The sequence below is a fragment of the Falco cherrug genome, chromosome 3, assembly GCF_023634085.1.
Source record: "Falco cherrug isolate bFalChe1 chromosome 3, bFalChe1.pri, whole genome shotgun sequence".
In the NCBI taxonomy this organism is placed as follows: domain Eukaryota; kingdom Metazoa; phylum Chordata; class Aves; order Falconiformes; family Falconidae; genus Falco; species Falco cherrug.
Window position 1 is genome coordinate 117676030 of NC_073699.1, and position 23384 is coordinate 117699413.

The window sequence follows — 23384 nt, forward strand, 5'->3', positions numbered from 1 at the left end:
CACGGGCGCCGTCCCTGCCGCGCCGCCCCCGCCCGCTGGGGGCGCCCGAGCACCGCAGCCGCCCGTGGGGAGCGCCCCGCCCCGCCCCGCCCGCCCCGCCCATCTGGGGGGCGGGGCCCCGCCGCGCGAGGGAGGTTTGTCCCGCTCCGGCCGCCGTCCGCGCCGCTCGCCCTCCCTCTCCGGGCCCGCCATATTGTGGCCGCCGCAGCTCAGGAGCCGCCGCCTGAGGAGCCGCGATGGGTGAGGGCGGGCGCGATTCCGCCGGTCGGGGCTGCAGGACAGCGGGCGGGGGGCGCGGGGAGCGGGGCGCGGGGGAGGGGCCGGCCGGCCTCCGGGGCAGCGGGGCCGGCCCGTCCTGGTGCCGCCCGCGTCCCGCACCGGGAGCCCCGGGCGCCTCCCCTCAGCGGCGGCGGGGCGGCCTGGCGGGGCGGGGGGCTGCGGGCCCTGCCGCTGAGTCATCCCGGCGCGGCGGGGCCTTCCCCGCGCAGGGCTCTCGGAGCCGGCTGCCCGCGGCCTGGCCCGCGGGGGGCTCCCGCTGAGGGGGGCTCGGGGCGGGGGCCGCCCCCAGGGCCAGGCCGCCGGGGCAGGGGGCTGCCGGGGAGGGCGGTTGCCCGCCTTAGGCAGCGCTGTCAGCCGCTCGGAGACCGGCAGCTCGGGCCTTGGGCTGCCCCGGGCTGGGGTAGGGGGGTCCGGGTGGGTAATTAATGCGGCAGTAATCGGGTTGCTGGGTGTCGGGGGCTGTTTCTGCTGCAGGCCCCAAGGTAAAAGCCTCCGGCGGTGGCGGTGGTGGAGAGGAGCTGCTGCACCTGGAGCTTCGTCAGTGTGTGATGTGCTGTCACATCCCCGGTCTTTGTGTCAATTAAATCCTGAAGTCTGAAAGAGTTTAGGACCTTGTGCCAGTGTGGTCCGACACACCTGTCCACCGTTGTAATAACCCAGCAGGACCTCGGCCATTGTAGCTTTCACGAAATAAAACTTCAGCAGCGGTGTCAAGCTTATCAAGGCTGTCCCCGTGTGGCACGTCCCCATGGGCAATGTAAGCAGACACGTCTCCTGACACTGTGCAGGAAAGAAGCATAGTAGAGGAGTTTGCATCTTTGTAGGCAGTACCATTAAATATACTTAAGAGAAGTAGCAGGTAGCTCTCTCTGTTAGCTGCAATGAAATCTACGTTGAAGGAGTATTGTCCTTCAAAAAGTACTTTAATAGCAGTGGGCTCTTGTCGCTTTCAGCAAAGCCTGAAATTGAAGCTCCCTGCCTGGGGAGGAGAGGTGACTTTTTCTTTTTTCTTGAGGCTTCAAGTAGTAAGACAGGATTTGAATGGATGAGGTGAATGGGAAAGCCAGGCATATTCTCTACAGAGCAGAGTAAAAATCTTCTGAGAACTAAGCATTAGGGTCTTCCTCATCTTCACCTGCAGTATTGTCTTTTAACCAGACTTGCCTTTGAAAGTCTTAAAAATGACCTTTGGGGTGGGATCCAGCTTGATCAAAATGATCTCATCAGACACTCTCCTGCCATCTTCAAATCCCTCCTGTGATGTTCTGGGAAAAGTTGCTGGTTGCAAGTCTATGGCTGCAGCACCTCCCAGTCCAGAACGGTTTTTAAAACTTAATTTATAGCTTGAGATGTAAAATCTTGCCTGGTAACTTTGAGTAGAAGAATGTCCTTGGGCCTTTCGGTCAACGTCTGAAAACGGCCTGTGTTATCTGGAGCTGAGGATGTCCATGCAAAGGAGCTTCCCACCACTGCCTCCCCATTGCTTCTTGGAATTTGAAGCAGGTGTTTTTCTGACAGCAAGAATTTAATACTCCCCTTCATTTGAATTATCCTGATGTAACTTTTTCTTGACTTTTAAAATAAACTGAGACTGCTTTTTCATTGCTTTAGGTTAATAGGACTAAATGGTGGCAGTGCAACATCATTCCCCCCCTTCTTCTATGGTGCAGGCTGAGAGTGCCACAGTGTTCCTAAGTAGTTGTGATATTGGTCTTGCCTGTGTTGTTAGAAATGCTCATCAGTTCATTCTTCGTTTGCTATGCAAATGATGTGTTTAAATGCTTTTATAGTGCTGTTTAGCCTGTGGAGAAGTATGTAATGCTTGATTCTTAATAAAACTTTTGTGGCTGATGAATTTAACTAGGTTTTTTGGCTATTTTGCTTTGTTTGCTTGTGTTCAGGAGAGCAAACATGAACTTTGTGAAGGGGAGCTTGATCATTAAAATAGTGTAATAGTGAAAGTACTAATGCCTTCAGCCTTTCAGCTTTAAACCGTTGTGTTAGTGAAGTCCAGATAAACTCAAATTTGCTTAGCAAATCAGACAGTATTGTTTGTTTCTGGAGCAAAGCACATGTTGGGAAGGATGAGGTTGTTGGATTTTTATAGCCCTTTGTAATTGTCTCTGACTATTTCTGGTTGTTTTTAACCTCCTATAACTCTCACGGGTCAAGTGTGAGTTGACTTAGTTGAGGATTTAATCCCTGTTTTAAGAACTTCTACAAAGGACTCTCTGACCTCAGGTGACAGACTGTTGTACTTGATCAGTCCACTCTTCAGGAAATCTGAATGCCTCAGAATGTGTAAATCAGGTGGAAGAGGACTTAAAGCCCCCAAACCGTTCTTTTTGGGAGGGCTGAAAAGATCAGGAGGAGGTAGAATTGAAATTAACGTGTATCAAGACCTGAACCGAGGAATAGGTGGGTTCTTTCTACATCAGCGATGGATAACCTAAAAGGAAACCTAATCTCAGACTGACCCTAGTGAAGGACAAGTGTGCTGTAGGACTGTTAATTTTCCCCAAAGAGATATTTTGCTTTTCCCTTCCCCCGCCACAGCCAGCACCATCAGCGAAGCTGTTGCACATTCCAGTAGTGATATCACATCACTGGCTTTTGGTAGCTAAACCAGAAGGGAACAAGCCAATGGTGGCTGCTGCACTAGAGAGCCAAATAGCTGCATGGATAAGCGTTTTACTAGCACAGCATGTACTCTGTGCGAAGTGCCTGGCCAGAGGACGGTGGCGGGCTGGGTTTAAGACTGCTCTGAAAGAGAACTGGCTCTGCGTGTGCTTATTTGCAGTAAACGCCCAAATAACTTGTGTGAGAATATAAAAGCAGCAGAGTGAACGTGCAAAATAGACCTGCACAAGTGACAGGATGACAGAACTTGGCCACTTTGCCAGGGTTTAACAGCAGCTGGGGTAATTCCAGGGCTGTAGAGGGATTGTCTTGTGTTGCTGTTTATTTGACAGGGCTTCTTAGGTAGTGGTTCTTCTGTAGGCACAACTGTTTAACTTCCTTGTCCCTCTGCTGTCTTCTGAACAAATGAACTGATTCGGTTTTTTCTTCACTGCAAAATATCAAGTGACACGTTCAGTATAAGCATCTGTTCTTGGCTAATTTCTGGTAGCAGTTCAGAGCTTTTTTATACAGTCTGTACAGGTAATTCAACTACTTTTATGTATTTATTATAATTAACTTCATTTAATTAGTATGTAAGAAGGACAGATTATTTAAGCTTCTCTTTCTGTAGTTTCAACTGAAATCATAAAGTTGTCCTGGACGCTTTCTGGAAGAGAATCCTCTAGAGATATTAATAGATCCATATCTGTAGTTTCTGTCAGGACGAATCCTTATGCTATCTTGCAAAGCGAGTTCTTAAGCTCGTAAGAATTGACTGAAGATACGTCTATAGAGTGCTGTAAAATGCATTACGTATCTGAGTTTCTGAAGAATTTTTGTTTCTGTTCTCTAAGTTAAGGAACTCCTTCGCCAGTGGGAGATGGAAGGAACAAAATTCACGTAAGCATTGCTAATAATAAAGTGACGCTCTTTACGAGGAAACCGGTGATTAACGTTGATATACTTGGCTAGATGAAGAGAGACACTTTGGAGTTTGAAACACTTCAGAAATGCCTAATACTGTTTACTTGTCTCTTGCATTGAAGGTTTGGGTTTTTTCCACTTAAAGCAGCGGCTTTGGTGATAGTCTGACAAAGAGTCAATGAGAGGGTGAATGCAGAAGTGGCCAGAGATTTTCTTTTCAGTTGTAAGTAGATGATAGCAATAAAAAACTATGTTCAAAACTGACATGCAGTACCTGAACGCTGAATCGTTTCCAGCGTTTCGCTGTCAGTGTGTTCGTGTGAGCTGTATTGGGTAGCTGACTGCAGAAATAACAAGTGCTTTTTGAGTTATGAGTGTTAACTATTAAGCCTTCTGGAGAAATGTGGGTTCATGAAGCAATAACCTGTAGTCAGCCTGATGTCCACTTCCCACTGACTTGTGTGCAGCCTCAGAAGATGATCAGCATATTCTTACAGGCCCCTCCTCCTCAGAGCCAAAAATATCGCAAATGCTTTGATTATTTATTTTTTTTTTTAAAGAAATGCCTCAGTTACTGTAATTTGAGATAGCTTGAGTATCACATGGAGTTTTTAACATTGTTGCAGAGGTGACTAGACTTACACCTCTGATTTAACACTTCTAAGTACTCCTAAGTTACTTCTAAGGTAAGGTTCATTTTCTTTGTGTGATCCAAACTTCTCTGATATCTACTATTGCTAAATCAGTTTGCTTCAGCTGTCTTCTGTTCCTGAAGGGCACAGTGTTGAACGCACAGGCATTTTGTTGAACATAGACCCTGCAGAGAAAGACACCTACCGAGCTTACTGTCCTGGTGACTGTTGTGGAGAAGTCCTATTTTTCCTTTTTCCATTTCTGAACCTCCTTGGCACCCTGGCACGGGGTGGTGGTGACTTATATGAATGTGATGTGGTTTATCTCTCTCTCTCTATGCAACTTGGTGACTCTGAGAAAATGAGGAGACCAAGGGCAGCAAAGAGTAGTAACCATTCCTGTGCTGCTGCTAGATTTTTCTTGCAGCAGGAGTATGATGCTGTAGGAATATATGTTTAGCTCGGAGCCTGTGCAGACGGGGAGGCAGGAGGAGATGGGAGGTTCCTCTGGGTTTTCAGGTAAGCATATGAAATGGAGAAACTTCCTGCTGGGTAGGAAAACCCCAAAGAATATAGTCAGTAAGGCCAGTCAAATGAAACAGAGTTCACTGAGCGTGTCTTGCTACTACTGACAAATTTAGGGGGGGGTTAATTGTGATTGACCAAGTTTATACTGTCACAGTGAAAACTAAGGTTGGAAGGGGCCTTTGGAGGTCATTTGGCCCAGCGCTTGCTCAGGGCTGGGAAGCTTTGAAATGTACCCAGTGGGCACTAATTGGCAGAGCAGTGCTGATGGAGTTCATCAAGTGTATTCATTTACACTTGCATAATTCTGCTACCCTTCTCCGCTCCAAACACGTGGCTGTCAGTCTTCCTGGCTGGCCAGGCTTTGCCTTAGGTATGTGTCTTATGCCCAGCAACAGCGCTGTAATAGATATCTTATGAAGATTACCTTTGTGAAAGGGTGTTTTGGCTTAAAAAAGGCCTTGTCAGATCTGTCAGCGTAACTGTTTCTCTGCTCTGCCACTTCGGCCTGACTCAGCAGCACAAGTCCTGATTTAGATGTGTGAGTCCCTGCAGTGACTCAGCTTGGAGGCTTCAATCAGCAGCTGAGAAAAATGTATGAAGTAAATGCTTTTGGTAATGCGGAGAAATGGGTAGAGTGTCATCTGGAAAGAAGCAAGGGTGGGTTTCTGATCCAGTAACATTAAGAAGCCGTTATAATCTTGGCGTGGCAGTAATGACCCTGGAATTAGTTTTCTGGCTGAACTACTGTGGCGTGTGTTGGCTTTTATGTGGATGCTTACAGGATTTAAGTGCTCTGCTGAGCCTTCAAAGTCAAACTTTCACACTGTTTTTCCCTTTCTTTAAAGTGGTAAATACCTCATGGTCATTCAGTATGAGTGTGGCAACTGTACTAGTAATTCTTTGGTTTACATGACAGCTGGAGGATTTTTTTTTTTTCCCCTCAGTGAGACCAACCATTGCCAACAAAACAGGAGGCAAGTTTCTTCCATGTCCTGAGGAGGTTTCCTTTGCACAAGGAATTGTAAAGATATTGTTCAGTTAAGCTTCATCCGTAAGTTTGTTTCTGTAGCTCTTGTAAGAGGATTCTCAGCTCACAGAACACCTGAAGTCATTCCCAGCATAAATTATTAGCCTAATAAAGCCTTGCTTTGGCTTTAATGGACGGATTTTTATTAATAATTTGATTCCAAAGGTGTTAGCATTCAGTAATTGTTGACATGGGGACTTCTTAGTGTGTATGCCAAAGGAGTGCTGTATGCTAGGAGGCATGATCTCATAGTGGCTTTAAATCCCACTTAGGCAATTTTTTTCTCTGGGGAGACTAAGAAAGAATAATGGGGAAGTTGATTGGTTTCATGTGGGCTTTTAGTAGTGTGAGTTTTGAGGATGTAGGCAAACAGTCTTCTAAAACAAGTTATAAAACTGTGTTTTAACTCATCGATGCTTTCAGTCCTGAAAGATGTACCAGTCTTGGGCTTACATGTGCACTTAATATGGACCTGGAAAGGCAGCTAATTGCTTCATGTTCTGAAATGACCTTAGGAGATGATCATGGCCATTTACTCATGCCTAGTTCATAGTGAGCAGAGTTACTTGTCTGATACTTGCCTTGTCTCTCTTTCTGGCTCAGGATGATGGAGATGCTGCTTCAATCTCAGTCCTCGTTTGCAGCTGGGCGGGTAGTGGCTTCATGGGCCGTCCCTAAACGAGTTACAGACTTCCCTTGAGCATGTCACCCTGCAGAGCCACTTGCGTAGCTAAAAAATTTCTGACAGTACATGTTCCCTTTTGGCCATTCTGCCAAGTTTTCCAATTGCTGCTGTTTTCCTTGGGACAGAGCCTCTGATCCAAGACTTCCAAGTGTTTTGTTTTTTATGTCTGCCTGGTCTCTGAGGTGCCTGAGCAAAGCTTTACACAGCTATGCTTTATTAAAGTAAATCATCAGACATGTACAAATGGAGTTAAAAATTTGTCCTTCAGAGCCAGGGTTACCTGCTGTTACGTGTTCAGGATATAGAAATAAATCTTTATGTATGCAGGCTGATAATCCTTACTCTATTTAATGTCTCATGTTAGCACTGAATTTAATGCCTGATTTGGCATCTTGGGGCTAATAGTTGGCAGATCTGATTCAAGGTGCAGAGCTTGGATGCTCGATAGGAGAACTACTGAGATGCAAATACTGTCACTTTTTTTTTTTCTGTGGAGCTACTGTGAATAAAGTTCACTAATGCAGGGAGATACTTGGGTACAAAAGGCAGTGACTTGGGGTACCATGTGAGGTCAGGGGATTCCTAGAGCAGACCAGGCTCGGTCAGAAGTGCTATTTTAAATCAAGTCAGTCTTGCAAGTCTTACGTTCACTGTTTTCTTGAGTGAACTCTGTGAGGTTTTGTTGTAAACAGCAGATACTCAAGTGTTCTTCCTATTTGGAAACAGTGTTAAAACTCGTGTAGATTTGTGGAAGCGTTTGGTCTGCAGAGGTGTTGGGAAGAAATGGGTTCAAAGCTCTGCAGAGTCAGTTTTTTAACACAGTACAAGCTTTTACCTCTGCATTTTTTAACTCTGCCCTAGGGAAGGTGAATCGAAGAGGCTGAGGTAAGTGTGGTGCACACCCAGAGCCCCTCTGTAAGCAGTGGTCAGGGATGGCAAAATACTGCTGAGGAAGCACGGGTGCTTCAAAGGGACTTGGAGTAGTCTGTTCTAATCGACCAGTGAAAAAGGAAAAGGTACAGATTGTCCTGTTCCAGGGTAATCAAAGGGATGCTGGACTTGGAGAAAAACAGATTCCTAGAAAACTAAGCTGTCTCTTGCAGCAGGAGGCTAGAATGGTAGGAATGAAGTATAATAAGCAAGGCCCTGAAACTGAAGTAGCTGGACTAGCTTTTGCTGTTTTTGGAAAAGCTATGTTACTGTTTCCACTGGTGGAGGGCGTGCCTCATTCTAATTCTGTCCTAATTCTTGTTGTTTTCCTTTCTTTTCTGACAATATATTCATGCTGTGCTGATATTCTAGTAGAACAGGGCAAGCTCTGGCCCTTGCAACAGTCCTGCTCCCACGCAGGCAGGCACCTGGGCAGACAGGCTTGAGCTTAGCTTGCTCTGGGGGCGAAAATACGGTTTTGTGCCTGCTGTGAAGGGACAATGCTGGGCCTGTGTGTCTGGCCATACTGTCCAAATGCCTGCATGCCCCTCTTGCATTGCCATGTACTGAAGTATTTGGAAGATGGGCAGTAAGCCTGTCCCCTTTCTTCAGCAAGTTGCTAGATGGGCTCACAGCACTGTGCCTCCTCAGGCACCCGTGCTTGGGTGCCTGCAGCCTTTCCCCATCACATGAACGGGTACCTGTACCTGTCGTGCCAGGAGGATGGTCAGGGGGGCGGCTTCTGGGGAGAGATAAGTGGTGAGCAGGCTGCAGGCACTGCCAGAACGGTTTATCTGGTGTGCAGTCTGTTTGGTGTGGTCTCAGGGGAAAAAGGGGGACCGGGAGCAGCTGCAGGCTGCGCAAATTGCTCCGGGTGAGCTGCTGCGGTATAGAAGGAAAAAGCCTTGTTGCCCAGCTTCCTTGGAGTGTGCTGCAGGTAAGCTTGGAGCCCTGGAGTTCTGGCTGGAACAACATCAGAACAATTTTGTAATTCTAGGGTGTGAGCTGATACTATCTTGATTTAAGGCAGGGCTTAGCTGGTTCTTAAAGAAGAAAAAACTGTCCTAGGAGAAGTGCAATGCGAGGTGCTGTCCCAGTAGTACAGCATTTTGTAGAGGTTAAAATCAGAGCTGCCTAAATGCAGCAGCTAAAACTTTAGAGCAGTTAAAGAAACTTGCTCTAGTTAAGTTTCCACTGCCACTTTACAGTCGAGGGCTTTTCTGTAAAAGTGAAACTTCTCAGGTGCAATGTGAAAAATCTGTCTTTTGAGTATCTTCTGTGCATCACTCGTGTCTGAGCAGGTGATTGCTTTCCCTAACCTGACAGTCCGGGTTACTCCAATAGTCTGGTTTAGTGGGATTGTTCTGCGGGTATTCACACTGATAGAATTTAATAGTTAATAACAAAGCGCGACTTGCAGATACACTGGATGAGCTAGATGTTTTGTACCAAAACACTATGAGTAAAGAATTTGTACGTGCCTGGCATCCTGCTGTCTGTTTTGTTTCATGTGTTTGGGCTTGCTGCAGTCCGTGGTGCCTACAGCATTTGCTGAGTTCACTGTGAAGTCATAATCCTGCATTTGTGACATTGATCCATTGCCATGGAAATGGGGTATAATGTCGCAAATTAGCATTCTGATGTCATTAAAGTATTGACACAGATGATGGACTGGAAAAAGTCAATGGAAATCATCTGAAGAGAGAAATGTGTGCAAGAGAAAATAGGAAATTAAGTGCCAGAGAGACCGTTGCACAGTGATGTGCTGTTACACCGCTGATGTGAAAAATCCCTCTTCAGGGGCTAGTTGTATCTGGGGCTTCCCTGCAGTATAGCAGTGTTCTTGATGCTCTGGAAATACAAATCCTTAAACCACACAAGCTGATGAGCATGCTGAATGTGCTCTGAGACTTTGCAGCACGTCTGAGTGTCTCTGGCTCTTTTCTGGACACCCAGAGCAGGGTCCAGGGTGTGCCCAGCTGAGTGGGGTTGTGCAAGTTTAGAGGCAGCTGAACTGTCATGTGTCACTTAGCTATTTATATGACTAACTGGCTGGAAATCCTGTGTATACTGTTAAGTCATTTAATCACTTTTTTGTCTTCCTTTTCTTTAAAAACTACCTTTGAATTGGAGGCTTCACTTTCCAAAGGGAGGTAACTAATTTGTCTTTGTTAGGGATTCTGTTGTAATCTTCAGAATTAAGATAGCAACTCTTTTGTGTGGCTGTACCAGCCATTAGCGTTGGGTAGTAATATGAATACAGTGACATAGCAGTGCTAGTTAAATACACTTTCTGAATTAAAATGTATATGTAGATGACACACCTTGCTACTGTAAAATCAGATATAAGCATTTAAAGCCTGTAGATTTTTTTAAAATCTTCTGTCTTCTGAATTAACTGCTTTCCAGTTAAAAAGAATTTAAAAATTCTTCAGTCTTGCCATACAGTGCTGCTGGGAAGAGGGATGGATGAGTGGGAGCGGTTGCATAGTTCCTGTGATCTTCAATCTCTGCACTTTGCCATGTAAATGGTCTTTTGGAAAGTACTGTCAAATGCCTTTAGAGACAGGCCAGCTCTTCCTCTGAAATTCATGAGAAATGAACTCAGGAAAAAAATTAGTGGTTTAATAGAGGCTTCGTAGTAAGGCTGTCAGGTACAGTCCAGCTGCCGTGTGTAGTGTGGTGTGAGTAGGTTTCTTGCCTTGGCTTTATTGAGGACAGACCTTATAAAATGGAGTATTTAAGAAAGGTAAACTTCTGTAAGGCTCAAGATTTTGCAAGACCTATTGTAAGTTGATTGCTTCAACCCTACAATCAGTTTTGAGGCTCTATGCCTTTTCTTTAGTGGTGCTCAGCATGATGTAGTCCTTTTTTCTTACAACTTCTGGCTACTTTGCCCTAAGCAAGTTACTGAAAAAGACTTTCTAACCTGGCACTGGAATACAGCTTTTACTGCCGAAGAGTTGAGGTTGGTGGTTTGTTTTTAGCTTCAGAGGTGCCAATAAACTTGCAACCCATCATGCTGCACCTCTTCAAGCCTGGCGTTGTCTTTGGGTGCAGCTGTTGGCTGATGAGCTTCAAAACTGTTTCACAACTCTGAGCAGCGTGGGGTCAGGGCTGTTTGCCAGGGACATGCCTCTCTATTACAGTGTAAATCACCAGAGGAACTTGGGGTTTGGTGGAGTTTTTTCTCGATCCGTTGCTTTTCAGAAGAATGTCCTCTTGAAGTTTTGGCTAGGGAAGAGATTGCCCTCTTAGGAAGCAGATGCTGTGAAATAGCATTTTTTTTCCACAATGCTTGGTGTCTTTTTAGCTGTTTTGGGGAAACAGTAGAACTGGAAGTTGGGGTGTTTTTTTTTTTTGCTCTCCTGTTAAAATACGGGGTTTTTTTCCTAGTTGTTTCCTCTTTCCATGGCAATGAAATGTTGGATATTTGTACACTGTATGTGTCAGGTTTTTTTTCTTTGGCTTGGCTGTGGGCTTTCTTAGTAGGAGGGCAGTAAGGTCTGAAACTTCTCCAGCTGATCTTGGAAGGACTCCAGAATGGCTGGAGGCAATTGATAAGTCAGCCTGAAACTTCTTGTAAGCAATGTGGCTGAGGAGTGCTTAAAGCTTGAAAGAGGAGAGGTAAGGAGGTAGTACTGCATACTTCCACAGGACACTTCTTCCACCTGCCCTTAGCAGTTAGAAGAAAACAAAGATAGTGGCCAGCAGACTTCTGCAGAGGAGTAAGTTGCTCTCAAGGTTACTGAGCACTCTGTTGTGTATCATGGTTGCTTCCTTAGTGCCCTGAGAAAGGCACAGGTATTACGCAAATAATCTGTCATAAACGGGGGAAAAAGGGAGAGTTTGGAAAGATGTAGAAAAGGAGTGGATGTGGTTGAAACAGTGGATTACAGCTGGATGCAGCCTGAGGAATTTATATCCTTCTGTGCTCAGGTTACTGCTTGGCCTTGGTTGCCTTTAACTGTGCCAAATAGTGGAGTGTCACTTCCCTGACTAGGAGGCAAGTACACAAGTAATCCAGTTTGAAGTACCGCATTAGTCAGATATGAAGCAGCAAAATAAGTAGGTCAGGTACTGCACACTTGCAGTAACCTGGTGGGACAGACGTGGCCTATATGTTATGGACAGCTTTGCTTTTTGCAGCATTCTTATTGTTACTGTAAAATCGAGGCCTTAGTTTGCTGTGAGTTCTGTTGTATTTTTGCCATTCATGCACCGTGCACCTCTGAAACTTGGGGAGAAAAAATCAGGGTGTGGTTTATGCTGTGATGATACAAGGGAAATAATTTCTACTAAAAACAAAGTAGAATTTAGTTACAACCCTCCTGAGGACAGTGGGGCTCTTGGAATAGACACCTTTCACCTGGGTAACGTGCTCAGTATTACAAAGTTGAATCCAGGTTCCTTTTGGAACAGTAAATCTATTCTTTTGCTTCCTAGAAACTTTGTAACACTTTTGCCTTAACGGTATATCACAGGAGCTAAGGTTAGGATCATATTCCAACTTGAAGCTTCTACTTGAGTGTTAGAGACCAGCTCTTGCAAGTAAGTTTGTTTAATCTGGCTGTTCCATGCTGCTTCGTGTGCACAGGCTTCCTTGTCAGAAAGGATGTGTGGGTAAAGGAGCAGAGTGACAAGAAATCTGAAACAGATGGGGTTTTTCTTCCTCTTCACAGAAACCATGGCGAGTCCTGCGAAGGATAACTATCGAATGAAGAGTTACAAGAACAAAGCCCTAAATCCTGAGGAAATGCGTCGGAGAAGAGAAGAGGAAGGAATTCAGCTGCGCAAACAGAAACGAGAGCAACAGGTAACTGTCATCTTGACTAGCTTGTGTACAGCCTTAACACAACCAGGATTGTGCTGCTGCCAAACTGGAATCTTCAAGGATCTGTGCAATAAGGTTCGTTGGCAGTCCTCTTGTTTTCCTGTTCTAACTCAGATCTTGCTTTTCTCTTTTTCTTTGTACCTAGTACAGAGTGTAGCTCACATCAAGAGCTCTCCAGGTGCTTTGTCCTTGGGGTACTGGAGGTTTTTATTCACAGATCCTTGTTTTTCAAGGGGTTTTTTGGATTAATTGGCGAATGGGGTTATTTCCTTGAGAAGCAGGAAGAGCAAGTGAAAGTATGGGCTGCATATATTTCTTAATTCTGAGCTGATTTTTTTGGCTTGGAGGGCTATGAAAGTAAGAGGTGATTTCCAGGTGATGTGTGTGGCTCAGACTAAATACTTGCTCTGTTAGTGTACCATCTACAAGCTGCCTTCTCCCCAGTTTCCCTAACTTGTTAGGTCAAATTCTGCACTTGCTTGTACCAGTGTCTCGGTGACTTGTGCATTTGCATATCTGAGGGCAAGACTTGGCGTGTTTTATTATTGGGGTTTGTATGCCAAACTAGTCTTCAGAGTGCAGAGCTGTTATTAATGACCGCTTCCCTATTCAGGTTGCGTTCAGTCAAGCTGACTGTATCTTGTTTGAGGAACAGGAATGTCTAGTTTTGAAGACTGTTCGTCATTGCTTTCTAATAATGACTCCTGTGTTTTGTTCCCCACTAGCTCTTTAAAAGAAGAAATGTGGAGTTGATCAATGAAGATGCCTCCATGTTTGATAGTCTCCTTGTGGATTCTTATGTTAGTTCCACAACATGTGGGGTAAGGTGCCTTTCCTTGTTGCAGTTGCGCCTTCGGATAGACTTAATACTGTGGACTGCATAGAGCTGACAAACTTCAGTGGTTTTTTTTTAGTTCTTGCTTTTGGGAATGTTGGAAATATTACTACCGTGAACTGGAGAGGTTTGCCAGGAAGTAAATAGTGTGCTGTAATCTCAAATTTTGAAGCTTTGGATTACTAGCTAAGCACAAAAATCACAGTAGGCTGTTGTGACTGTGATGCCTTAAATAATCTCAGTGTGAAATGGAACCATTGTTCTGTCCCCCTTTGCATCTTTTCAGGAGGGAGTGATCACGAGAGAGATGGTAGAGATGCTTTTCTCAGATGACCCTGATCTACAGCTAGCAACTACTCAGAAATTCAGGAAGTTGCTCTCCAAAGGTAAAAAGAACTTATCCCTGCCATGGGATCTGATGTAGCTTTTCTTTTGCAAGCATTTTTGCACATGTATTATACAGAAGTTTGGCAGCTTTGAGCTTGGGGCAAGAAAGTGAAATCTAGAAACTTGATGATCTATTATATTGCTAATGATTTACAGTTGTATGAATTGTACAGAAAGTGATTCCGGAGACTTGTCCTGCTGAACTCAGTACAGCTTGAGATCATTCAATTCAGTAATAGTTCATGCTTGTTATTCCCCTGCATTAGACCTATATACAGTTTTGATGCTGCCTTGCTGTTTCAGAGCCGAATCCTCCGATAGATGAAGTGATAAACACTCAGGGAGTGGTGGACAGATTTGTCGAATTCCTGAAAAGAAGTGAAAATTGCACACTACAGGTAAAGGAGATGGGTTATGAATTCTTCATGGCATGTAGCTGTTTAACCTTCGCAGCTTAGCAACATGAACCCACAGGTGCTCTCAGGGAAAAGTGGTGTCTTAAATCTAAAAGACACAGGTTATACGATGTATAGGAGAGAACGTAAGGCTTAGGCAAAAAAGGAAATTATAAATTGCTCTAAATTCTTGAAAGAATGCTGGCAAAACCAACATAGTTCAGCTGCAGCGGAAAAGAATTTGGCCTTCCTGTGTCTGATATTTCTGCTGGGAGGTAGTGGAGCCATGGAATAAATGTGTAGGAAGAAATTCTGTGAGGAAAAAACCTCCATTATTGGAGACTTTTAAATACAAACTAAGAGTCTGTTGGAAATGGGTTAGGTAGTGCTGATCCTGCCGTGGGGCAGAGGGACAGACTAGATGGCTTCTTGAGATTCCTTCCAGCTTGGTAATAACTATAGTTACTTTGTAGGGGTTAAAGATACTTCCATACATGGAATTTGATCCGAGTTGATGACTGCCTTCATCTTTCTTCCTCTCTTCTGGCCCAAGGCCATGGATTGTAGGGGCTTTCAAGAAGAACTGAATGGAAATCTCTTTTTAAACCCGAGTGGCAAAAGCAGGGAGCTTGCTGCTCAGCTTCACTTGAACTCAAGGCATCTTTGTGGTGCTGGCCAGATGAGAGGGTGGGCTAGAACTGGCTAGTCTGCACTAGGTATAGAAAACTTTCTACTCCACATGTGTTTATGGGCTATGTGGCTTCACTTTTCTTGCTGGAAAATGCTTGTGTAGGTGAAATGATGTGGTGTGACTGGTGATGCCTTCACTTGCTAATCCTTTGATAAGCTATAGCCTCTGAGAAGGCATTTAGCAGATGTGGCTTTTGTATTGCTCAATAAAATAAAATCCTTTCCTTTTCCTTTGAGTATTGAGGTGTCCTGTTGTGGTATGCTTTCTTTCTTTCACAACCTTTTAGTAGAAGTTGAAAGAATTATAACCAAAATTTAATGGCATATATTTTGTGAAATCAGGATTTATTATTTTTGTCACTTATTTGCTTGTTTCAGTTTGAAGCGGCGTGGGCATTGACGAATATTGCATCAGGAACTTCTCAACAAACAAAAATAGTAATTGAGGCTGGGGCAGTTCCTATATTTATAGAGCTGTTAAACTCTGACTTTGAGGATGTTCAAGAACAGGTAAGGTTCATTTCCTACTTTGGGGTTAGGGAGAGAAACACAGTGGCTTGCACATAATAAAAATGCAGTGTTTAAAATGAGTGACCAGTGTCTAACAGCTGGCTCCAGACCACAAATTGAAGTACTGTTTGACTGGAATTACAGGAAAATGCTTTCTTAGCACACTACCCTTTCTTCCTCTGTTCAGAAACTGCGTGAATGCTAAAACTGTTGCTGTTTCCTTCCAGGCTGTCTGGGCATTGGGGAACATTGCTGGAGACAGCTCTGTCTGTAGAGATTATGTCCTTAACTGCGCTATTCTTCCTCCCTTATTAATGTGAGTAGCCATGAATACTTGCCAATACAGTTCTTGAAGTCCCACTGTACTGCAGCAGAGCAATATTTGAGCTGGGCGAATAGATTCCCTAGCAATGTGTGGCGGTGATCACTGGGAATCAAACCATTGGTACCAGATAAACTGGCAGTTGAGACAAGGATCTGATCAGTAGCGTGGGACTTGGTAGATAACATGCCTTCTCACAAACCTTTACACCGCTCTGAATCTGAAGCGGGTGCTGTTGCAGCGCGCTTGTCTTTCTGAAGTCACCAGACTTGCTGTTTTCACTGCGTGTCCCTCCAGGTGCCTGCTCTTTGTGCTTGTGCTACGGACTCCAGGTGCTTGTCTGAGTGGGCTCCTCTAGGGCTGAGGAAAAGGCACAGGTCTCTGTACCCCACCTTGCCTCTGCAGCTCCGGTGTGGTGCATACCCACCGTAGTCAGAAGATCTGGCTGTCAGGCATGTGCTCTGGTTGCTCTGGAAAGAATCCATCTTGACTTTATCCTGTCCCTGGCAAACTGATGCTTTGTCACAAATGCCGTGGCTTGTACTGCTACTTCTGTCAGTCACCTGTCAGCAGTGATTGTTGACTGAAGTCCTCAGCCCACAGGACTTGCTGTCCTCATGGGAGCTGAGAGACCGTGGTTTGTGTCAGTCGGTCTCTAGTGAGGACTGTCCGACCTCACATAGGGGTGTGAGTGTCTGCCTGGGCTGAACTTGAACTTGGAACTGCACTTGACTAACTTGCCCTTCCTTCTGCAACTTGTCTAATGTGGAGCTTGCCTTCTGACCCGTGTCACTTGACGTTGTTAGGAATAATAGCTATTTATCCGAAGAAGTAGTTGCATGTCACTTCTCTTCTTGCTTACTGAGAGGTTCAAGTGACAAGCAGCATAGCTTGAGCTACAGCCAGTGGAATAGTGGTTTGAATTCCTTAAAATCATACTCGTTTTTGTTCTTTTGATTTCCTTGCTGGCGTCTGCATGAAGGATTATAATTCATGGTAACTGTCTCTTTAGGCTCCTTACGAAGTCCACCAGGTTGACAATGACACGAAATGCTGTCTGGGCCTTGTCAAACTTGTGCAGAGGAAAGAGTCCACCACCTGAGTTTGATAAGGTGAGAATAAATCCCTTGTTGGCAGACAGGTGATGGGGAGATCCCCAGTGAAGCTGTTTGTCTAAATTATTTTTGGCTGTTGGACTTCTGTAAGTCATTCTGGGAGGGAACAGGGTGAGGCTTTTCCTCCTGAGCTCGATGGCACTGTTCAGCAGATGTTTGAGTGCCTGTTTGATTTTCTGCCAGCCTTTCTGCTGAAAATTCCGTGTTGGCAGCCCATCAGCTGGACCCCTCAAATAAGGGGCAAGCCCAGGCTTCCCTGCAAGGTAGCATACACACACTGTGGGCTTTTCTAAACGCTTTTTTTAGGAACTCTGCATTTTTGAGACTTTGCTCGAATTGTGACTGAAAACTTGATTCTGAGACCTCTAAATGCTACAAAACAGGACTCCTGTAGCTACGTGGGAGCTGTGGTAGCTTTCCTCTTTCCCTTTCCTGGTGTGCTACTAGCACTAACAAAAGGTTCTGCTGGCCTTTCAGGTGTCTCATCCTTCTTTGGTAGAACAAAAATGTTTTAAGATCAATGTGCTTTCACTTTTTTTTTTAAGTGAAAGCTTGAGTGTCAAAGCTGGGAAGCCTGTGGTGAGGGATGACATCTGAATTGAGTGTGAATATAAAACCACATCTAAATTATTGAAGTACTCGGAGGTGTAGCTGTTGATGGCTGTTGCTCTGAATGCTGAGCTATTTAGGGTTATTAAGAATAAGAAATGGAGCAGTACTCTTACATAAGACATGTAAGGAGCTTCCAAATGACAGCATGCACAGTAGCACTCGTCTCAGGAGTCTAGACTTGGTCCTGGAGGAACCAATGTAATTTTAGTTTAGCAATAAGGCTGTGGAGGTAACTTTAGACACTGTGATTATGAGGTACATGAACCAACAAGGAAGCTGCTGACTTTGGGGAGGGCAGCTGTGGACATCCAGGGCTTATCTTCCCAGTCAGCATAACCGTGTGGTGTTTGCATGCAGATGTGGCGGTCCTTGACAGGATGTGATTAACCTTCTGGGCTGGTGGTTGTTGTTGTAGGTATCTCCGTGCCTGCCAGTGTTGTCCCGATTATTATTCAACAGTGACTCTGACTTGCTGGCGGATGCATGCTGGGCTCTTTCCTACTTATCAGATGGCCCCAATGAGAAAATTCAAGCAGTTATTGACTCGGGAGTGTGTCGGCGACTGGTGGAGCTGTTAATGTAAGTACCTTGTCTTGTTGCTTCAGCCCAGTGAGACTGGGAAGCGTGTGGCTGAGCATGGGTTCATATCAAAACCCGTCAAAGCACTCTTCACACCTCTCATGTGCGCAGGATCCAGGTGATGGGTGCCTGAGCTGACTTTGGAGCAGTACAGGGCCTGAAGCAGGCTGAGAGCTGGAGTTTACTGGCTTTTCTTTCTGAGAGAAATGCCTGGAAGAACTTATTGAAGAGAAGTCAGACTGAGACTTCTAGTCTGTGAAAGGAGAGAGGACTCCAGAGTGTCCTGTGCTTTCAAACTTCAAATGTGCTTATGGAAGCCTAGTTACTAGGCAAATCGAAGATGGCAAGAATAATGTCTAGCAAAAGTCAGCTTGGTTTTGTTTCTCTGATATCTGTTTGGAAATTTGGACAAAAATGTTTGCTGTGTGCAGTTTGAATGAGCCTCTTCTCTTTAGCATCTTCAGAACTGGTAGAACTGTAAGATACTTGCTTCCAAGGTTCTCCTGAAAAATTCTGGGTGTTGTCATGGGGTTAACATCTTTGTTCAGGAGGGATATGTAAAAGGTAAGATCTGTAATTAAGCTGAAGGTGATGGTGATGGAATTGGCACGTAAAGGATGAAAACTGTCTGTATTGCACCTTCATTTTCAGTTTGCTTATCCAGTGGCAATATGGCCAACTTGGTGTGTTTCTGTATGCCAGGGGATGGAATTCTAAGTAAATAATGCAGGAGATACTGGGGAGAGAATCTTCTAAATATCCAGGTGCGTGTGATGTAATAGTTGTGTTTGTGTCCTTGCACCATTTTCCCTGCAGGCACAACGACTACAAAGTGGCCTCCCCAGCTCTGCGAGCAGTTGGCAACATCGTGACAGGGGATGACATCCAGACCCAGGTGAGGGACACGGCTGTCCTTCAGGGCAATGTAGTGCCCATCACCTCTGTACCCGAGACCGGTGATCTCACTTCTGCTTTCTTTTCTCAAAAGGTGATTCTGAATTGTTCAGCTCTGCCTTGTCTCCTTCATTTATTAAGTAGCCCCAAGGAGTCAATCAGGAAAGAAGCCTGCTGGACTATATCCAACATCACAGCGGGAAACAGAGCACAAATACAGGTACAGTCTTCTCCAGCTCACCTGTCATGATCCCACGTTCCAAGCTTGGCATTAAGAATTTGCAACTTTTTTCTGATCTGACACTTAGAAGCTGGTTTTGTTCCTATCTCTTACTCTGCAGTAATTTGCAAATTTGCTGCTCCCAGCCATCTGCCAAACAAGAGCTAAAAAAAGCTTGCTAATTGTACCATGAAGGACTAGCCTGAAATGAGTCCCACAGGTTGGATCGATGGAATAAGAGGAGATCCAGCCCCTGTTTCTCCATGCTCAATTAGAGATACCCCTTTGAAAAGCTGGAGCTTGTGGAGTTTTAATTATCCTTTTAATGACCTACATACAAAGGCAGATAAGTGATGAAAGCACTCCTACAGTATTGATGCAATAATAGGGATTGTCCGCTGTGCCAGTTAAGGAACTGAACATCTAGCATTAATAGGATTTGGCTGAGGGATGAAATGGAGGAATAGCTGAAGGGTATGGCTTGAAAAGTTCTTTTACGTTGGAAAATGGAAGTAGATGTTTCTTTCAGGTTGTTAATAGCCTTTTAGAAACCATGTTGCCAATTCAACTTCTTACTACTTTTTTTTTTTTCTTCCCCAGGCAGTCATAGATGCAAACATTTTCCCTGTACTGATAGAAATCTTGCAGAAAGCAGAATTCCGCACGAGGAAAGAGGCAGCATGGGCCATTACAAACGCAACGTCAGGAGGAACTCCCGAACAGATCAGGTACTCCCTGTGGCTGCTCTTAGGGGAAAACTTTAGCTATGGTAGCCTTGTCTTTATGGGAACTGCAAGACAATTAAAGGGAGTAATCTGGAGAATCTCCAGGAGAGTAGCTGAGACACAGACAAAGCTGTAGCTGGATTGTATACTGTGCTGTAAACCGTAGCTTCCTTCTGAATAAGGATAAGCCAGTCCAGACTACTTTCTCTCCCCCCCACCCCCCCACCCCTTAGTTATCTTAACTAGGCTAAATGTCCAAACTTGATGACAGCTTAAACTTAATTTGAGTAGCACCTGGATTTCAAAGGGAGTTAGCAGGTTTCTTAGAGGGGGTGTGTATACAAATGCAAATAAATGGCTAAGAATTAACCTTGCAGAACAGTAAATATATACGTTAACTTAATTGTACTTTGACTCGTTTCCCTTGCTTTTGCTAACTGAGCAGAGGTGATGCTTGCCAGATCCTGAACAAGTGTATGGTTTTGGTCCTCTCTCTTCAGATACTTGGTAAACTTGGGTTGTATCAAGCCTCTTTGTGACCTGCTGACTGTCATGGACTCCAAGATTGTTCAGGTGGCATTGAACGGCCTGGAGAACATACTGAGGCTTGGAGAGCAGGAGGCCAACCAGAGTGGGACAGGCATCAACCCGTACTGTAGCCTGATCGAGGAGGCCTATGGTAGGTTGTGGCTGGTGGCCTCGGTGCTATTGACCTTGAATGCCACAGGATGTATTGACAGGTGTCTACTATACTAGGCTTTTTTTGGTTGCTTTTCTGCTGTGTTAAGGGATCCAATATATTCCAAACTAGCCAGTATTTGCTCCAGTAATCTTGTCTTTTTAGACTCTTAACGATTGGGTGTAGGACAAAAATACCTGGAAGTAAAAACTGTCATACTTCTGATCCCAGCTTCCTAGACCTGGAGGCCAAGCTGATAATTGTGGCTTGCACCAGTTGGGAGTATTAATCAGAAATAAGCTGAGCTAAGTAAAAGTGACACTTCTGGGTCTAAGATTGCTCTAACTGTACCTGGTTCTACACTGTAGATGTATAGTAGAAATCCAGAGAGACTCAACTTTCCCTGGAGTGCCTTAATTTGGTGGTTTTTTTTGTCCTGCTCTTAATGCATTGAGGAGCAGTTCCTATTTTGGTCTGAAACTCCCTGTATGCTGCCAGTGTCTGATTTGCCCTCTCACTGACTCTTACATTGTGTGTCCTGATTCTCCCAGTAAGAATAATTCTTGAAATTCTTGAGAGTATATTGTGCTTGGGTGCTTTCTGTTCGGCAGTGAATTTAATTAGGACAGCTAAAGCTGTTGCTGCCCTTCTGCTGGAGGCTACTGGAACTGGCTCTGCTTCCTTCTCCTCCCTACCCCCTGTAACTACCAAACTGTTCAGGGCCAGTTGTTTTAATTTCACTGCAATCTCATTCAGTCTCCAGCAGGGAGCTGGGAGCACATCTGCTTTAGCTGTGTCAGCAAAACCTACTATTGAAAAAGACATTAACGCTGCCTGATACAGATGAAATCCCAAGCAGCTTTGGAATAGTTAGCTTTAGATGTCAGTGCTGCTCACAAAAATGCAAATCTTAACACAGACAAAGGTTCTTGCAGTGAACGGGGGCAAGGGTGGGAGGATGGATGTGGGACAGTGCAAATATCAAGATCTCCTTGTTTCATTGCATTCCACTTTTTTTTTTTTTTTCCCCTCCAAGGTTTGGATAAGATAGAGTTCCTACAGAGCCACGAGAACCAAGAGATCTACCAGAAGGCCTTTGACTTGATTGAGCACTACTTTGGAGTAGAGGATGACTCCGCTTTAGCTCCCCAGGTAGATGAGAACCAGCAGCAATTCATCTTCCAGCAACCTGAAGCCCCCATGGAAGGTTTCCAGCTATAATGTGCCCGCGGGGTGGGGAGGGGGGGGAAGAACACCACAACCTTGCCAGAAAGCAACTGGGAGCAGCTGATCACCCATCCCCTCCTCGCAAATGGAAGGCTGAGCACCCACTCCACCTGTTAGAAAACTCTTCTTCCTTCAAACAACTAGCAACAGTGCTTTGTCCTCATGAAGAGAAGGGGATGTTCTTACACTTTTCTTTTTGCTGCTGCATACGTGTCTTTAAAGCTGGCATCTGGGTGGAGGAAGGACACTGAGGTAACAGACTGCACCTCTTGGGTTATATTTTTCTTTGTGGTGATCTCTTCCAAATGTCACTTCTTACCTTGGGTACTTAATTGAGATTCCAGCATCGGGTTGGGTAAGAACACACATAGAAAGTAAGCATTCTGACAACAATAATTCTGGAAACCTGGGTTGATCTATTTAATTTTTTTTGCACATGTTACTCTTTATTAAAGACTCTAATTTGCCAAGAGCAAAGCTTAGCCCTGGCCTTTCTGCGCCCCTCCTTCAGCGGACAGTCCTGTTGAACCTGGGCCAAGTTCCCCTGAAATATACTGTAAATGGACAGAGAAATGAGAAGTTCTCCCACTCCTGGGAATATTTTTCTGGGGGGAAGGCTTCTTCCCTTTGTCTAGATTTTTTTTTTTTGGTTTTGTTTTGTTTTTTTGAAGAACTGCTAGTGGTATTTACAAGGAGAAAATAAAAAAAAAAAAAAAGGCAACAAGACCCCAAAGATGGTAACTATGAAGAGGGCAGGATGCTTGAGTGGTTTTTGAAATGGGAAGCACAGCTGCTGTTGCACAGGCTTTGTTTGCATTGCTACTGACTGACGTCACAGAACTGTTGAAATGGTGAAAACCCATCTTCATCTTTACTTGAAATATTGTATTTTTTTTTTTCCATGAAAACATGTTTTGACTTCTGGGGTGGTGGTTTTTTTTTTTTCTGACTTGGGTTGGGGTGGATCATTTTATGGGTTGGAGGAAGAGGATGTAGCTACACTTGACAGCAGTGTGTGGTATTAACTTCAGTAGCAACAGGCCTGAGTTTTCAGGTTTACCTCCTGCTCACAGTTGGATCATGTACATTTTACTTCAAAAAAAAAAAAAGTTAAATCTCTGTATTTTTTATATTATATATAGGTAGATATTTGTCTAATTGGGCTTCAGAGAAAAATATATATGAAATTTCTGTAATTTATGTAAATAGAGCGCTGTGAGGTGGGCACACCTGGAAGCGACGGCCCCGACTCACTGGTGGTCCTGCTTCTTTTCCTTTGTTTACTCACGTACTGTATCAGCCACTGTAGAGCTGTCAAACACCTCTGCCAGGCTGGAGTCACTTAGCTGAGACTTCATGGCGCAAAGGCTGACACACCAGGCTGGGCAGAGCAAAAACACTTGTGGGGTGTGGGGGCGAGCCGGCCGTGGCAGGGGGCAAGGCCGTGCCCGTGGGGGCAATGCGAGGGGCCGCAGCTCGTGTTTGGGGAGTCCTTATTGTGAAATGAATAAACTCCATCTGTGCAGTAAACCGAGGGCTGTCTACGGCGGGGGGCTCATGGGCTGGATTGGGGGGGTCTCCGGGGCAGGGCTGGGGGTCTCTGTAGGCCGAGGCTGGGCCGGGGGGCTCCAAGGGGAACTGGGACAGGCTCGCAGGGATCTCTGGACTCGGGTTGAGTGTCACGCGGGGGTGACAGGGATGGGCCGGAGGGGAGCTGTGGGGCAGGGCTGGGG

At 45.1% G+C, this 23384-nt stretch overlaps 1 protein-coding gene across 6 annotated transcripts; it reads left to right on the forward strand.

Moving 5' to 3' along the window:
- Positions 1-113: 113 nt before the first annotated feature.
- On the forward strand, positions 114-22578 carry KPNA6 (karyopherin subunit alpha 6). 6 transcript variants are annotated; one of them, XM_055705226.1, is made up of 15 exons: positions 121-240; positions 754-1036; positions 12310-12536; positions 13187-13282; positions 13583-13682; positions 13987-14081; positions 15147-15278; positions 15506-15594; positions 16613-16712; positions 17743-17906; positions 18723-18801; positions 18895-19020; positions 19621-19748; positions 20246-20424; positions 21461-22578. In XM_055705226.1, exons 3-15 carry the CDS (start codon positions 12315-12317, stop codon positions 21643-21645), a joined length of 1695 nt encoding a protein of 564 aa, XP_055561201.1. In that variant the 5' UTR covers positions 121-240; positions 754-1036; positions 12310-12314; the 3' UTR covers positions 21646-22578. The 6 variants fall into 6 exon arrangements, with proteins under 6 accessions (XP_055561199.1, XP_055561203.1, XP_055561201.1 ...); XM_055705224.1 differs by lacking the exon at positions 754-1036 and having other exon boundaries at positions 114-240; XM_055705228.1 differs by lacking the exon at positions 754-1036 and having other exon boundaries at positions 114-240; positions 12310-12443.
- Positions 22579-23384: the final 806 nt, after the last annotated feature.

Excerpts from the sequence above, each read along its gene's own strand:
- KPNA6 (XM_055705224.1), top strand. Across the intron at positions 12,537-13,186 it reads TCAAGGATCTGTGCAATAAG|CTCTTTAAAAGAAGAAATGT; the intron begins GTTCGTTGGCAG and ends GTTCCCCACTAG. Across the intron at positions 16,713-17,742 it reads CACCACCTGAGTTTGATAAG|GTATCTCCGTGCCTGCCAGT; the intron begins GTGAGAATAAAT and ends TTGTTGTTGTAG.